Here is an 18,617-nt window from a genome sequence, read left to right as displayed (position 1 = left end):
ACTAGTTGCTTATCGACGGTAACATTTTCAACCTATGTTTCCTAAATTTCACGTATTGCAGCAAGTTTATCAAAACGTCTCCTATCCTGTCTAGTAGTTTTGTTATCAAAACGTATTACTTGCAAACTTTTTGTAAACATATCAAGCGACATTGTTGATTGAAATATACTACGACCCGTTTCTTCATTCCACAAACTTTTAGTGGATTCACCATGGGACTTATAAACTCGAGCTAAAACTAAAAGACCAAGGTATTCTTGGAAACCAACTTTATTCATGTCTTTCCAGTTGGTTCCAAAGCCATGCTGTCAGTCCATATTGGTCATATTTATAATTTGGTTTGCAACATCGTCCAGCTATACTACAGTTTATTTTACAAGTTCTAAGTTGCAGAAACCTGTTTTTATTTAGAGACGTATCCGGCTGACAGACACACAGGTACTGCCAATATAGAATACTGCCAACTAAACACACATACACAGGAAATTTTTAACGGTTTAAATATGCGGATCATATTGACCCGAACGTACCCTAGGTAACAATTTCATTTTTATCAAAAAAATCAGGAAGTAAATTGTTTATCTCATATGCAATAGAAAGACCTCATATTAGTGAATAAAGTCACGAAACACCAAATCGTTACTCTGCGTAATAATTTGTAAAATAAGAAATAAATTATTTTTTGGGTCAAATAGACCCGAACAGGACAGCAGGGTTAAACTAGTGCTGAAACTCTTATATGGGTCGGACATGTGTGATTTCTCTTTAAATTATGCGTCTATATGAAAATATATTGTTAAGCTAAAAAAGTCAAACTGTCATATTTATGGACATGTGGGGTTTCTCAAATAAGCGATTCACTTGTAAGGTGTTTCTCCAGTGTGCACTTTTAAATGTCTTTTTAAATTAACTGCTACACTAAACTGCTTAAAACAAATTTCACACTTGTAAGGTTTTTCTCCAGTGTGTATTCTCAAATGTTCTTTCAAATGACCTGCTCGACTAAATTGCTTACAACAAATTTCACACTTGTGAGGTTTTTCTCCAGTGTGCACTCTTAAATGTATTTTCAAATCACTTGCAGTACGAAATTGCTTAAAACAAATTTCACATTTGTGATGTTTTTCTCCAGAGTGCACTCTCAAATGTCCTTTCAAAGCACCTGCTTGACTAAATTGCTTAAAACAAATTTCACACTTGTAAGGTTTTTCCCCAGTATGCACCCTCAAATGTTTTTTCAAAGTACCTGCTTCGCTAAATTGTTTAAGACAAATTTCACACTTGTGAGGTTTTTCTCCAGTGTGTATTCTTGAATGATCTTTTAAAGTACATGCTCTAGGAAATTGCTTAAAACAAATTTCACACTTGTGAAGTTTTTCTCCTGTATGAACTGTCATGTGAACAGTTAATTGATATGTATGAGCAAACTGCTTAAAACAAATCTCGCACTTCTGAGAAGTTTCCCCAGTGTGCACTCTCAAATGTGTTTTCAAAGAACCTGCTTGACTAAACTGCTTAAAACAAATTTCACACTTGTGAGGTTTTTCTCCAGTGTGCACTCTCAAATGTGGTTTCAAAGAACCTGCTTGACTAAACTGCTTAAAACAAATTTCACACTTGTGAGGTTTTTCCCCAGTGTGCGCTCTCAAATGCTCTTTCAAATTACCTGCTTGACTAAATTGCTTAAAACAAATTTTACACTTGTGAGGTTTTTCTCCTGTGTGTACTCTTAAATGCTGTTTTAAAGTACATGCTACACTAAATTGCTTAAAACAAATTTCACACTTGTAAGGTTTTTCCCCAGTGTGCACTCTCAAATGCTCTTTCAAATTACCTGCTTGACTAAATTGCTTAAAACAAATTTCACATTTATAAAACCTATCGCCAGTTACAACTGTTACATTTTTATTTAATGTTTTCCCTTGAGTATGTCGAGTCACATCATTTCCTTGGTAAGACGAATCTTCAATGAGTTTCTCCGTAATCTCCATTTTATTTTCATTTTGAAGATATCCTAAAATCCAAACCAACTATAATGTAATTATTTGAGTATAGTATTTTTACTGCAAAAGCAAGATTACGTAGGTCAAAATTTCTGACGTAAGAGCACTGACAAAACATTAGAATGTGACTTTTCATCATGGCCACGTTTATGTCATTACTTGTCAGATTATTTTCCTTTGTTTTTGTTTACTTTAAAAATATTATTTATAATAATTATTTATTCTAATTAATGATGTCAATTGGTATTCATTACATGCCGAAATATATTAATTAAGGCTGTTTTATCAGTTGAAGCACATTGCAATGTTAAGTGGGCGTATCACTTACTTTCGTAGACTGCTTACGTCAGACACACGTGACTCCCTACTTGAAATTGATTTGAAGTAGGGAGTGCGACCGACAATTCGATCTTTACTCAGTGGCGCCGGCGGACAAGTATTTTAATGACAACAAAATGTATTCTCCGTTCAAATTAGTTTTGTCGGGAATACCTTTTTAGATTGATTTTATCGTAGATAATATTTTAAAAAGAATTATCACATTTTTGTCACATAGTTTGGCCTAGGTCAAACTAGTTTATCCTGATATAATAAAGATTCACACTTCAGGATAAACTAGTACGGCCTTCTTCTTCTTGTAGTGCCTATCCGTTTCGGATGTTGGCGGCCATCATGGCAATCTCTACTTTTCACACTGCTGCTCTGAAAAGATTTGTAGTGGTTGTGTTGAACCACGTACGTAGATTTTTCAGCCAGGAAATCCTTCGCCTAGTACGGCCTAGCCTACACTATAATCCAAGGATGGTACCAAAGGTGAGAAATTTGAGCTGGGCTGTCTGTCCGTCGGTCCGTCCGACCGCGAAAATAACTGCTCCGTCACTATACCAGGTAGAATGAAAAATGAGGTGTCAAATAAATGCTTATAATCCAAAGATGTTATTAAAGGTGAGAAATCTTAGCGAGGCTGTCTGTCCGTCTTTCCGTCCGATTGCGAATGTAATTCTTCCATCAATATACCAGATATAATGACAAATGAGGTGTTAAATGAAAGCTTATAATCCAAGGCTGGTACTAAAGGTGAGAAAGGACCCCGCAGAAACCTTATGGGAAATGGCTCTCTGTCAAATGCTCTGATACTTTGGATTCTGGTAGTCCTTGATATGTAGAACAATAGACTTCATGGGCGCGTAGCTCCAAAAAATTATAGTTCTGAGATATAAGCCTCTGAAGTTATAGGTACAGTGAGGACGTTTGAGTTGAAATAAATTCATTTTCTCGAGAATGGGAGACTCTGGAGATAAATTACGAATCAGCTCGATTTTTACTTTGAAATAATAATTTTTTGGCGTATATATCATACTAGTGACGTCATCCATCTGGGCGTGATGACGCAATCGGTGATTTTTTTTAAATAGGAATAGGGGTCGTGTGATAGCTCATTTGAAAGGTAATTCAATTCTCTATTCGTAGGTGGCCAAAACTTTTTTTTAATTAAATTAATTGAGACAAAAAGAAGAATGTATATAATTTATTTATTTCGAAATACATTTTACTGCTGTCAGAAAACAGAAAAAAATGTTAATTTGAAAAATAAACATTGTCTTTCGCTTAAATTAAATGTTCAAACTGCTAAGAGGTAGGTGGGTGGCAGCTTTAATATTGAATTTAAGCGAAAAACAATATTTATTTATCAAATAAACATTTTTTCTGTTTTCTGACAGCAGTAAAATGTATTTCGAATTAAATAAATTATATACATTCTTCTTTTTGTCTCAATTAATTTAATTAAAAAAAAATTGGGCACCCTGTATAAATGATTATGTTGATGTTTATATTAGTGAATAGAGAATTAAATAGCCTTTCAAATGAGCTATCACACGACCCCTATTCCTATTTAAAAATATCATCGATTGCGTCATCACGCCCAGATGGATGACGTCACTAGTATGATATATATGCCAAAAAATTATAATTTAAAAATAAAAATTGACCTGATTCGTAATTTATCTCCAGAGTCGCCCATTCTCGAGAAAATGAATTTATTCCAACTCAAACGTCCTCACTATACCTATATCTTCAGAGGCTTATATCTTAGAACTATGATTTTTTGGAGCTACGCGTCCCTGGAGTCTTTTGTTCTACACATCAAGAACTACCACAATCCTAAGTTTCAGAGCATTTGACAGAGAGCCATTTCCCATAAAGTTTCTGCGGGGTCCTTTGTTCTAGGACTTCCGGTTCTAGACGCTCACTTCAGGCCAAACTAGTGTGGGCTTTAGTAACATTCTTGGATTATAAGCTTTTATTTGACACCTCATTTTTCATTCTACCTGGTATAGTGACAGAGCAGTTATATTCGCGGTCGGACGGACCGACAGACAGACAGCCTAGGTCAATTTTGTTACTTTTAGTACCATCCTTGGATTATAAGCTTTCATTTGACACCTCATTTGTCATTCTACCTGGTATAGTGACGGAGCAGTTATATTCGCGGTCGGACAGACCGACAGACAGAGAGCCTAGGTCAAATTCCTAACTTTTAGTACCATCCTTGGATTATAAGCTTTCATTTAACACCTTGCTGAAAAATATGCGTACGTGGTTCAACACAACCACTACAAGTCTTTTCAGAGCAGCAGTGAGAAAAGTAGATTGCCATGATGATCGCCAACATCCGAAACGGATAGGCACTACAAGAAGAATAAAAAGAAGGCCGTACTAGTTTATCCTGAAGTGTGAATCTTTATTATATCAGGATAAACTAATTTGGCCTGAAGTGCGTCTTTATATCAGGATAAACTAGTTTGGCCTGAAGTGTGCGTCTTTATATCAGGAAAAAATAGTTTGGCCTAGGCTAAACTAGTTTGGCTTGAAGTGTGTTTATTTATATCAGGATAAACTAGTTTAGCCTACGCGTGATATGATAAACTAGTTTGACCTAGGTCATACTAGTTTATCCTAGGCGGTTAGGACAAAGTAGTTTGGCCTAGGCCAAACTAGTTTGTCCTGAAATCGGGTTTGGCCGGTAACATATACATTATTTTAATATATTTATAGGTTGCAGTTACATAAGAAAAGTATCAAATTGATGAATAAAACACAAATCGTGGATAGTAGTATAATTTTCTGTCTTATTTTAAAACACCCTGGGACTCATTTCTTATCTTGTCAACTTATATCCCTAAACTAATGTAATACTTAAAAATACGCGTAAACTAAAGAACTTGTAACTTATACCACTAAACTAATAATATATTAAGTACTTAAAAATACCCGTAAACTAAATAAGTTTAATGTTTTCAAAATAACTAAGAATACTGTAAACTGTAAACACTAAGCAAGTTGATGAAGAAAATACAAGAATGAATAACTGGAAATGGATTCTAATTCAAGCGAACTGACCGACTGACCGTACGTTCATGAGATTTGTCGTCACGAAGGCGATAACGATGAAACTAAGCGCCAATGCTGCGTTACACGTTTCATTATTAGATTTCAATATTTTTAGCAAATTTTCTTCAAAGTTGGAACACGCTTTTCTCGATTATTACTGGACACAGAAAGGTGAAAAAAAATCAACGATTACAGAAAAAAAAAACTCTTTCAAGTGATGGGAGTAAAAAGTTTGGTTATAATAGAACGTTAAACATTATAATCTAATTTTTCAACAGAATTTTCAAAAAAATAAAAAAAAGTAAAACCATCATTTTAAAGGCAACATAATTTCGAATAACGTGTCCAAATTTCGAGACATTCTGTCGGTAAATAACAGAGAAAACACTGTCCCTAGGTTTTGGTGCACCGATAAAACAGCCTTAATAATACTATATTCTTAATAGCTTTAATTTATTTGTACTTAGCCTTAATAATACTATTATCATAGTGTAGGTATAATCATTAAAGATTATTTAATATTTTCAAAACTAAGTACCTAGGTACTGCAAACGCTAAAATTCATAAGAAAACTTTTTGATCTTTAAATCTAATAATAATCTTATTTCTAATAAACCTAATCTAAGAAATCTAAATTCTTTAACTTACTTCTCCAATTAATGGTAAAAGGGAATCCCATTATTTAGTTCTTGTTCAAAATAATCTATTAAATAAGCATTTTGATTTGACATGTTTCTCAATACAAACACAAACACAATAGTATTCGCGGTGTGCAAGTACTTGGAGGGGATATGAGAAACGATCGTGCGTAAATATCGGAGAAATCTTGAAACTTTCTGAAATAATTCATATTGTCAAATTGACGTATATTTCATAACTAATGGCATTGAAGAAGAAAAATTATATGTTGCTCCACAATATTGATATGATATGCAAATATTATATAAAAATTAAATTTAATTAATTGTATTTTGCTTGCAATACTGCATTAATAATTAATTTTATTTACTACATACAATCGTTTACTTTTTAATAACATAACCTCAGTCTTAGTTTTTCTTCTTTTAACTTTTTTTGGGCTGTGGCCTTGACAATTATGCAGCAACCAGGACTAACGTAACTGGCCAATACAATTAAAAGTGCGAATAAAGTTGCTGAGCGTAGAAACCAGGTGTCGCTTTTCCGAACTTGCACGGTCCCAATAGGTACACAACAATAATTGCAATAGTTTTTAAATCAAGCAATATTTAATATGTAGGTATGTATTTATAAAAACAGTACAGTGTTTTAAAGATATATTTTGAATCAAATTGTGTACGAAATGAAGTAAAAATATAGCAACAAAACTGTCATATCAGTAGCGTACGATTGTCTAATATATTTAAATAAAAGTATCTATTATTTTCTGGAGTATTTAACTTAAAGGATTGTTTCATAATTTTTTTTTTTGGTTTATTGGCTTTGGGAAGAACCCGTTTTGCCACGAAAATTTATAACATTTAAAAGTCTATACATATAACTGAACACAATTTGGTACAAATACAATTTTTACAAATCTGTACATATAAATACAGTAACTGAATACAATTATTTGGTACAAATACAGTTTTTACAAATCTATACATATATATTTAATACCTAACTGAATACAATTTGGATTGGTTGATACAGACCTAAAAGTTGAGGAAATTATAAGCGTCTCCTCGTACGACCCAAAAAGTTACAAAAAATAGCTCTTACTTCGGGATTATGGATGCACTCCAGCATAATGGAAAGATAATTTTGAGGAAACGGGATTTTTAGTTTAGTTAGTTCCGTAATAAGGTAAGAGGTGGCATTAGAATTATGACTGCATTGAAAAATCCAGTGATTAAAGTCGTCAAAACTGTCACTGCAGTCACAGAGGGGGGATGTGGCCAATTTCATCTTATAAAGCTTGGAGTTGACTGCTCCGTGTCCAAAGAGGCACCTAATGTATTTGGTGTTAATTTTTCTATTGGGATGGCTTCTTTTAGCAAGCTTTGTAGAAGGAAGTGTTTAGAAAAAGCGTGCAGTACTGAAATGCATTGTTAGATCTAATTGTTGTCCATTTGTCTGCCCATTTAGTTCTTAAGTTTTGCTTACATATAGATAATGCGTCTTGTAGCGTTAATTCGGGGGCTTGTTTGCCATCAGTGATAGCTCTTTTTGCCAGTTTGTCAGCTGTTTCGTTTCCCGTTATGGAGGAATGCCCTTTGGCCCATATGAAGAATGTATTTATCTGTTTATAATCTAAGGCTCTTAAAGTTGTCAAAATTTCCACGATTATTGAGTTATTGTATATGGAGGTAACCGGGTACACCAGAGCTGATAAAACAGATTTCGAATCCGATATTATAGCCAAGTTTGACAAGGGTAGCAGTGAATTGTTTGCCCAATCCAAAGCCTTAAATATAGCAAGTGCCTCTGCTGCAAAGATTGTAGAGTTTTTGTTTAGTTTAAACAACAAACTTTCGTTTGTGTTTTCCCTGTACACTGCACATCCTGTTCCAGTAGGGGATTTGGATCCGTCTGTAAAAAATTTATGTACATTACCTAATTTCTCTAATTCTATTTGCATAGATATGTTATTAATTGCTGGGTTATCATTATATTCTGGAAAAATAATATTTGGTTGTGTAAGACATATATCGAATTTAGCCGTGAAGAACGGCAAACCAGAATTATCACGTAGTTCGATGTTTGAGACTGTTGCAAATGCATCAGTTAGAGGGGGACAGTTTCTGTTGTGCCAGTATTTATTAGTGTAGCTATATGCAGTTAAGATGCCTAAATTTTTAATAAGGTCGTTGTGTGTAAATCGTTTTTGTTTAACGACGAATTTTTCAGCTAGTAACTGTCGTCGAAGTTGCATGGGGGGTTCGCCACACTCTGCAAGGAGAGCAGCTGTGGGAGTGGATTAAAATGCACCAAGAACAATGCGTAGAGCCTTGAACTGTACCCTATCTATTTGTGAAAGTCTGGAATTAGTGGCTGATCCATACAAGAAACAACCATAATCTAGGATAGATCGAGTGTACGCTCGGTAGAAAATCAAGTTAATGTTAGGGTCAGCGCCCCAATGATATCTGTTAATTGCTCTTAAGATATTAACACTTTTTTCACTTTTCTTAATGCATCTTGATATGTGATCGGACCAGGTCAGTTTGCAATCAAATGTGATACCCAAATATGTGTATGTTTTGCAAACAGGTATAGTGTGATTTTGAATTGTAAGGCTATTAAGTTCTGGCAATTGGTGTCTGGTAAAAAATACAATAGCAGATTTATGAGGTGATATTTCAAATCCCTGCTCAGGAAAGTATTTAAAGCAGCAATGCACTATATACTTAAGATTACTAACACATTGAGAGTAGTTTTTATGAGTAGTGTATATAGAAAAATCGTCAGCATATTGTAAAATTCTTGCGTTCATACCAAGGTTGTGAACATCGAGGGTATAGATATTAAATAGAAGCGGGCTCAACACCGACCCCTGTGGCAGACCCGAGTTAACCTCTCTAGGACCTAGAGTATTTGTATTGCATTTTATAAAGATCTGTCGTCTGAGGAACATATTTATTAATAAGAACAAATGCAAATTGTGGTGGTATATGGATGTATGTTAACTTTTCATATAAACAATCCAACAGCACGCTTTCATAAGCACTAGAGATATCTAAAAATAAGGCAGCTGAATAATGGTTTTCTGAAAAAGCCAACTGAATTTCCGTTGCAAGATTGGCTGCAAAGTCGAGAGTACCTTTACCTCGCCGAAAACCAAACTGGGATTGGGGGAGGATGTTATTATTTTCTAACCACCATTCTAATCTGAGTTTGATAATTCTTTCCAAAGTTTTTAATACACAAGACATTAGAGAAATGGGTCGCAGAGCTTTGTTGTCACTGACCTTAGGAATAGGAATAATTTGACACTGTTTTAGTGAGGGGTAATCCGTATCTCCTGAAAGTATATTGTTATATATTTTGCAAAGAAAGTGTTTCGCCGAGTCAGGGAGCTTTTTAATCATCATATAATTGATGCCATCTAAGCCTGGAGCAGTAAGTTTTGACGATTTGATATTAAGTTCTAACTCTCTTAGTGTAACTGGGGCTAGAAGAGAATGATCATGATTACTGGTGGGTGTGTAGTGAATGTAAGGACTAACAAAACTTGGAGCTAATTTATGAAAAAGTATTTCCGCCTCATCTTCTTCACATGGTTGGATATCATTTTTCTTCTTTTGAAACCTATTAATCCGGCGCCAAATTTCCCAGGGATTTGAATTCCTATTAAGTTAAGTACAATAGTCTGCCCAAGCCTGTTTGGCTTTCAATTTGAAGGTTCTTTTGCAGAGAGCATCTATTTTTTTACATTGATATAATTTGAAGTTATCATATTGCGCTTGTACGTTTTGTAAGCTTCCTTCCTTTGGGTAACTAACTGTTGACATTCCTCATCCCACCAAGGGGGATGAGGAGCCTTTTTGGGAGAGAAGGGGTAAGTTTTTTTAAGAGCTGAATCCGCCGAGTATGTCATTGAATTGGTGATAAAGTTAATCATTTCGTTAGTATTGTTGAAAAGCGGAATCTCGGAGAAATCTTTATCAATTTTTGTTTGAAACAATGCCCAATCAGCTTCTCGCATAGACCATTTATGAATGGGGGTAATATTAATATTATCAATTCTGAGTTGTTGTAACACAAATGTGATAGCATAATGGTCAGAGCCATACGTATCTGCTTTAACAGACCAAGAGAATTGTGAGCTAAAGTTGGACGAAATGAGGGTAAGATCAACACATGATGGAGGAGAGCCAGGGGCAGATACTCTGGTAGGAGATCCGTCATTTGCAATGATAAAGTTGTCGAAGTATTCTAAAGCTTCCATGAGTATGTTACCGCTATGATCATTGTTTATAGAGCCCCAGGCTCCATGATGGGCGTTAAAGTCGACACCAATAATAAAATTATGCGGAATTTGTTGACAAAGAGAAACATAGTCGTTCACTGTGACTGCAATGCTACCTGGACGATAAATACTAACCACAGATATTTTGGTGCCATTGACATCAATATCAATGCCAGAAACTTCAATATTTTTATTAAATGTTTGGTTGAATACTATATTATTGTATTTAATATTATTAGAGATAATTATGCTAACACCTCCACCTCGTTTATTACGTCTATCTTTTCTAACAATATTAAATCCCTGTAAGGACATTTCATACTTAGGTTTGTACCAAGTTTCCGAAATAAGAGCTATATCAAAGTGTTCTTCTGTAAAAAGTTGCGTAATAGAGTTTTTATTAGAGTACGCTGATCTAGCGTTCCACTGGACAATTTTTAAACCGGCCATATCAGGTAAAGAAATGTTTAATCACGCTGTTAATTATATTTTCTACATCTTGTATAGAGGGAACTGAACTATTAATCGCAGGGTTTCGAGCAGGAATGTCTGAAAAGAAATTATTGATTGAATCCTTCAAAGTAGTAGCGAATTCATTTTTAAGATGTTCATCGTTATTTTTAGATACATTTTTATTATAGTTTCCGAACTGGAATACGGGGCTAGCACAAAAGCTAAATTGGAAACGATGGGTGTATTTTTCGTTTTTTTTCTAGTAGAAGCTGCAGTATTTGAAATATTTGCAATGGAAGGCAAATGTTTTGATGAGCTTTGAGCAATATTGGAATAGGTATTTGGCCTGGAAACTAATGAAGGGAATTCAGTAGTGGATGACAGTAACGGAGCAAATCTGTTTTTTTGAACAATACTAGTGTAGGCAGGATTGTCAATAACTTTTTCAGCCTCTTTGAAAGAAATATTAAGGTGTGCCATTGCTTTCTTAGTTCGTTTTTGTTTTTTATACTCTGAACAATCTCGATTTGTCGAGTTGTAAGAATTAGAGTTACAAAAAATGCAGAAGTTATCACATTGAGTGCATTCGTTATCATTTTCTTTGCCGCAGTTTCGGCATTTCTTTTTTCCTTTACATTGAGATGCAGAGTGACCGTAACGAAGACAATTGTAACACTGCATAACAGGATGAACGTACGTGTCTACAGGACATCTCACTTTATTTATATAAATAAATTGGGGAATTTTGTTCCCTGCAAATGTGACAATTATCATTTGACGGGGGATTTTTTCAATCACTCCGTCTTTTATTACTTTTCGAAACATTCTTTGCACCTTACGAACAGAACACTCTGATTTTATAACTTTAACAAGATTATTTTCAGTCAGATATGTATCGACCGATCTCACAATACCTTTTTTTTCAGTTAAATGTGAGGGGATATAAGCTATCAGTTTATTGTCTTTGAATACCGAATTTTCCACTAATTTGTTCGCAACTAACCCTGAATTAACTTCAATTTTAAGTCTATTACGACCCACGCTACTAATTTCTAAGATCGATTTTTCGTATTCCGAAAGTGCTAACAGTTTTTCACCAAGTCTCATTGGATGCAATCTTCCCACATTCAAAACTTCGTGTTCCACAAAAATTAAGTACCTCTCTGATCATCTCTGGTCTGTATCTCTTGACGTAAATCGATTATTAATGGAAATATCGCGTTTGAAAGACTGGTTTGGCTGGTCTAAATTACTTGCTGTTGTTGTTAATGAGCTTTTATTGTTATCATTATCTGCTGGAAAAACTTGATTTTTGTCCCCTGTTGCAATATTATTCTTATCGGCTTCTGTAAATCCGCGAAAACCATCTTGATTAATATTTACATTTGAATCGTCGAGTTCCATGCCATCCAGAACCCTGATATCCTTGATTCTTATATTTGAAGATCGCGGCGGCTTCCCGCCGCCAGGTGAAGTTCCCGACATCCGTCCCAGACAAAAGTCGGATTTTTAAGTATAATTTCCCAGGATAAATTAAGTAATGAATCGACTTACTTGTAGAAATCCAAAAAACTTAACCAAATAAATGAGTAAAAGGTAAACAAACTGTGTATTTTTTGCGGCAATTAGTGAATCGACTTTTAAATCAAACACGTCTAATCACTAAGAGACTTGATAGACAACTGTTCATAAAATTTATATTATTAATAATAAAACATGTTATTATTATAAAAACATTTTATTATTATTAATAATAAAACATGGACTTATGGATATAGGTAAGCAATTAGATAGACAAATTGCTAATTTAAGAACTTATTTTCAGTTGCAGGCTGAGACATCTACTCTACACCGCGCTATCTGCGCAGTAGATGACACAACACCGATCAAACTGAGGGAACCAGAAATGTGCATAAACCACCTTACTTACCAACTTATTTTTAATGATTGTATTGTAATGGAATATTTTAAGTGTTTTTTTGTTTTATTTTTATTATTATGACTTGGATATTGTATCTTAATAACACTTTTCTATTGTCAAATAATTTAAATTGTATATACATATTATAAAATATCTCAATTTTAACTGTATATTAGGGTTACCTAATTTTGAATAAATTCTTCTTCTTTTTTCTTCTGTTTTTACTAAGGACGAAAAAGTGCGCGCCTGGATGGGTAAACCTCTGCACGGGCGACATCCCAATGAGGTCAGCCAAGATTATGTCAACAATATAGCGTCGAACTACTGGTTGACATCAGGAAAGATGTTTCCTGAAACGGATGTTCATTACTGGCCATTCAGGATCAGGTTATACCAACAAGAAATTACCTGAAATATATCATCAAAGACCCTCAGGTTCAAAACGACAGATGCCGATATGGATGTCAAGCCCAAGAAACCATCCAACATCTTACAGGGGGCTGCCAGGCATTTGCTGCAACTGAATACAAGGAACGGCATGACGCAGTGGGAAAAATCCTTCATCAAGAGATAGCTATCAAGCTGGGACTTCTCCAAACGGACCATCTCCCGTATTATCAATACGTCCCTGAGAGTATGCTTGAGGATGGCAACTACAAGCTATACTGGGACCGCACTGTGCTCACAGACCAAACAGTGGCACATAATAGACCAGATCTCGTATTAGTCAATAAATTAACAAGACAAACAACACTAATCGATGTGGCGATACCTAACAATAATAATTTACGAAGTAAATTTACTGAAAAGATCGCCAAGTACAGAGATCTAGAAATTCAAATACGAAGGCAATGGAGAATGCAAAGTACCCAGACGATACCGATTATTATGTCTACTACTGGAGTCATTCCGAAGACCCTCCTCGAAAGCATAAAAAAGCTGGGTCTAAATGAACATCTTTATAAGACCATGCAGAAAGCTGTACTACTTGCGACGGCCAGAAGTGTACGAAAATTTTTGGGAGATACACCTGCATTCCAAGTCACCTAGGGCTCGATAACACGGAAAGAGTCCCACCAGAGCTCAATCCTTTTGATACCGTAGGTATCTGGGATGAGTCAATTTTCCCCTTAGAGGGAGTGTGTGAGCCGTATGGCTAAATCTGGATAAAACATGTTTTTGGTTATTTAAACAAAATAATTATAAAATTCTCAATGTAATCGCGATTACGTTTTTCTTATTATAATACCATGTTGACACTTTTGCAAGTTCGGGCAGTTCCGTGTGGGTGTCGTATAGCTGGGCTAGAGAAATGTCAATTTTAAAGTTGATGTTTATTTATGTTAATTAACATTACAAATATTTCGGCGTATTATTAATATATTTCGGCAAGAAATGAAAACCGATTGACATCATTAATTAGAATAAAGAATTAGAGATATTATTTGTACAGTAAACAAAAACAAAGACAATATCTGACAAGTAATGACATTAACGTGGCCATGATGAAGTCACATTCTAATGTTTTGACAGTGCTCTTACATCAGAAATTTTGACCTGCCAATCTTGATTTTGTACTAAAAACACTATAAACTAAAAGTCAAACAAAAGTGAAGTAGTGTGGACAAACGTCTCAGAGGACTCCAAAATCAAACAAGAACTCAGGCAAGGTGACCCGATGTCAACCACGTTGTTCAATCTTGTTCTTGAAGTAATAATGAGGAATTGCAGCATAAAAATGGAACACACCATATTAAAAATTAACATCAATGTATTACTTTCGCAAATGATCTAACAAAGTTAGCAAAATCAAAGAAAAGATAGAAAAAAAGCAAATATTTTTGGCCTGAAGTTAAATGAAAAGAAAACGAAATACATGGTAATGGGTAGGTATCTAATACACAGCAAGACAATGAAGAGTTTATAAAAATACAAGAGGAGAAAGATTACATATACGTACAGTTTTGACAGAGTGGAAAAGTTTACCTCGCTTGGTGTGAAAGTAAAGGAAAATGGACATGAAGATAAAAAAAATAGAATCCAGAATTACAAAAGGCAACCAGAAATACGGAATGCTGAGATTCCTAATGATGTCTAAGTCTGTTTCAAGAAAATCAAAATAAAGAATTTACAAGACAGTGATTAGAGCTACGGTTGTATATGTAGCTGAATTATTGCTTTGAGAAAGGCAGATGATGAAAGATTAGAAAGATGGGAGAGAAAAATTCTCCGATCAATTTACGGAGGCATAAATACACAAATGGGATGGAGAAGAAGAACAAACAAAGAGTTGGCAATAATGGTCCATGAATTGTAAAATGATAGCTATATAATATATTTACTTATATAATGTATTTTTAATATACAAATATTGTATATTGTATGTATAGTAAAAAAAATGTAATGTATATCATGCCCAGGGCCTACATGACCTGTTGAGCAAAATAAATAAATAAAAGTCAAACAATTATTATTCATGCACGTCATAGATTTGTTGACATCATAACCCACCAGCAAACAAATACAGCAAATTTTTCTTCATATATTAATTTTTTCGTTACCGTTAAGTTTAGCAGGAAAGCGCTGTTGCCATGTTGTATGTATTTACTACAACTACCGGCTACACTGTTTTTTTGTCTGGAGTGTGAAACAAAGATAACTATTTTTAGTACCTATAAGTGTCAAAGTCATATTGTTATATAGAAGATTATGTAAGATTTTTGTTTGTTTAATATTTTTTCTTCTTCTTTTATGGCCTTTGGGAGCTATGCCCATTTAGCCAGCAACATTATTTAAATTAACGCCTAAGTAAACCTACCATAAAACAAAACTATTATATCGCCTGGTGAGAACAATAGTGACGAAACTTCAAAATGAACATTTAGAGATAATCGTATTTGAAGTTTTGATGAAACTGCTAAACAGTATAACTGACTTATAGGTAATCATTTTGCAAAATTTTTCTAATAATGTGCTTTCTAGATATGTAAACCAATTAGTAGAAGTAATTTTATTTGAAGAAAAGATGGATATCGTATTTATTTTTTATTTTTTTTCTGCGTTACGCCATTATTGCATTATCGAAAATGTTTAATTTGATGTTTCGCCACTATACTTTAATACTACTATACTGCAACAGTTTAGTTTCTGTTTTAAATAATTAAAAAAATTTACTTTTAAAAATAAATTAAACGCATCAAATAAAATATTTTATTGTACACACCAGTTATGAGCAAAATGAAACTAAAGTACAATAGAAACATAACAAAATAAGATCTTAAGTAATAATTATGAAAACGATAAACATGATAAAAGATAAAAGTAAGCAAAAGAACTATGAATAGTAAAATTAAATTCATCATTTCACTCAAGTATGTTTCGTATTTCAAAATACTAAAGAAATGATTGCGGGTAGAAGGAATTGATTTATTTTGTAAAACTTCTTTTTAGAAATGAATATTGGTTCTCGATAGTATGGAATTAAACAATACTGATCCAAAGTGGATAGACGCTTTCTTGATTTGCTATTTCTAAGTACCTAAGAACGATTGAAACTGAGTTTATCTGTAAGAAGTTTTATAAAAAAAACACAAAAGCAAAAACGACCACACAGACAAAAGTGATTATTCGCCACTATTGCACATTGTACTACTATCTTGAATAAAATATCTAATATTTCAAATACATGTAGGCACGGCGTAATTACAGATTCGCCAGTATTGATATTAAGTTTGGTGTGCTTTCGTCGTTAATGCATCAAAATATTTGACAAATTCACAATACCATAAAGACTTGTAGGCGCCCTCTAGTAATAAGGAAATTAAATAATGGTTAGCCGATATTGCACATAAAAGAGGGCATATTTAGATGTCGATTGATGGACTTAACTCAAAAACTTTAATTTTCTAGTTTCGCCACTATTGTTTTCACTAGGCGATATGAACCTAATCGACCAATCAAGGATAGGGAAGGGAAAATGATGTTGTTTAAAAAATAAACTGTAGTTAAAATATAAACTAAATGCAGTAGAATCCCGCAAATCCGAACTAATGGGGGGACAGCCTGTTCAGATTCCTAAAAGTTCGGATTATCCGAAAGTTAGCGTAACTAATAATTCAAAGCTTTAGTTGATTATAACATTGTAAAATGAGCATTGGAGGACATACTCCACGTGGTAAGAATAAAAATCAGAAGTGGATACTTGGCTTGAGTAGGTAGTCTTTTGTAAAGTTTGTTGTGAGAATTAGGTACTCATTTTTGGTATGAATAAAAATATCTTTATGCTCTTTACTCACCCTAAAGATGAAAGAAGATCACAGCCGAACAACCCTCCTAGAAGAATCCTTATGTCACAACCTGTGGGAAGTAGAAATAGGGGTAGGCCAAAACTCAGATGGAAGGATGGTGTAGATGGGGATGGGAGAAAAATAGGTGCAGCAAACTGGCAATAGATAGGACAGACTGGCATAATAGACTTGGGAAGGTTGAGGCTCTTCGATAGTAGAGATGTTGAAAAAGTATCTATTAGTTACAAAGTACTCTTTACTTACAAATACCAAAAGTAACAATTACTATACAGAGATACTATACTTTGATTTCTCTGATTACTTCGTACCAATTGTATCAGAGCGAGTAACGACTATTGTATCTACAACTAGTACACTTGATTACTTTCTACCAATCGTATCCCAGTGAGTAATGGATGTGACCGGTATTTTATGAGTGTTATCGAATATCGTTATCAGTATGAAGCGTTTTAAGGGTGTGAGGGTGAGGTGAGAAGATAAAAGATGAGACATGTATAATGATGAAAGGGAGGGATAATGGTATACATAAAATATGTAATGTATGTTAATAACAAAGTTCGAATGGGAGAACCCTATATTTTTATCTACATCTACGTGATTTGCTGATGTAGATTAGATAGTAGATAATTCACAGAATGAAAATAAAAATAAAGCCGGGCATTTTAGATTTTACAGATCAAATCATTTTTCTCCATTAAACAGGTCGTTGTTATATCGGAATACCTATTGGGACCGTGCAAGTTCGGCAAAGCGACCTCTATTTCTACGCTCTGTACTTTTATTCGCACTTTTAATTATATTGGCCAATTATATTAGTCCTGGTTGCTGGATAATTGTCAAGACCATAATCCAAAAAAATAATAAGAAGAAAAAATAAGATGCAGGTTATGTTTAGCAAACGTAAACAATTGTATGTAGTAAATAAAATCAGTTATTAAAATGCAGTACTGCAAGCAAAATACAATTAATTAAATTTACCTTTATATAATAATTGTATATCATATCAATATTGTGGAGCAATATATAATTTTTCTGCCTCAATGACAGAAGGTATGAAATATACGTCAATTTGACAATTTCAATTGACAATATGAATTATTTAAGATAGTTGCAATATTTCTCCACGACTCGCGCACGGTCGTTTCTCGTTTCCCTTTCCAAGTACTTGCACACCGCGAATATACAAAATAAATACATACCTACTGAGAAATACGATTCTCGATATGATTACCAGTACACAAATATAAAAGTAACAAAAGTAATCATAGTAATCAAATCATTTTTATCCCTTAAACAGATTGGTGAAGGTCGTTGTTATATCGAAATACCTATACAAAATACCCACCTACTAAGAAATACGATTCTCGATATGATTACCGGTACTCAAATACAAAGGTAACAAAAGTAATCATAGTAATCAAATCATTTTTATCCCTTAAACAGATTGGTGAAGGTGCTTGTTATATCAGAATACCTATACAAAATACCCCCCACCCCCTCATTTATGAAAATACCTACCTACTGAGAAACATAGAAAAAAGTGTTGTGTGATGCTGAGAAATACGATTCTCGATATGATTACTGGTACTCAAATACAAAAGTAATCATAG

The 18,617-nt window shown here is 34.0% G+C and overlaps 1 protein-coding gene and 1 long non-coding RNA gene across 20 annotated transcripts in view; one reads left to right on the top strand and one right to left on the bottom strand.

Moving 5' to 3' along the window:
- Positions 1-18,617, top strand: part of LOC126891985 (uncharacterized) — a 167,250-nt gene that overhangs the window by 91,133 nt on the left and 57,500 nt on the right. For 3 of the 7 annotated variants that reach the window (XR_007700634.1, XR_007700636.1, XR_007700637.1), the window contains exon 3: positions 1,625-1,708. This is a non-coding gene — a long non-coding RNA (uncharacterized LOC126891985). Of the gene's footprint in view, positions 1-1,540; positions 1,793-18,617 lie in introns of all 7 variants that reach the window. The other 4 variants (XR_007700639.1, XR_007700638.1, XR_007700635.1 and 1 more) reach the window with 3 other exon arrangements.
- LOC126891978 (zinc finger protein 845-like) overlaps positions 1-18,617 on the bottom strand; it is a 151,081-nt gene that overhangs the window by 92,301 nt on the left and 40,163 nt on the right. For 4 of the 13 annotated variants that reach the window (XM_050661340.1, XM_050661339.1, XM_050661344.1 and 1 more), the window contains exon 2: positions 1,835-2,014. The exons of 4 other annotated variants lie outside the window; for them this stretch is intronic. In XM_050661340.1, the coding sequence (XP_050517297.1) occupies positions 1,835-2,014 (180 nt within the window). Of the gene's footprint in view, positions 1-1,834; positions 2,015-6,044; positions 6,233-16,995; positions 18,204-18,617 lie in introns of those variants that run through there. 5 more of the 13 variants (XM_050661346.1, XM_050661345.1, XM_050661347.1 and 2 more) reach the window with 4 other exon arrangements.

The sequence above is a fragment of the Diabrotica virgifera genome, chromosome 9 (genome assembly GCF_917563875.1).
Source record: "Diabrotica virgifera virgifera chromosome 9, PGI_DIABVI_V3a".
NCBI lineage: Eukaryota > Metazoa > Arthropoda > Insecta > Coleoptera > Chrysomelidae > Diabrotica > Diabrotica virgifera.
Note: the sequence above shows the minus strand (reverse complement) of the source record. Positions and strands in the feature narration are given on the sequence as shown.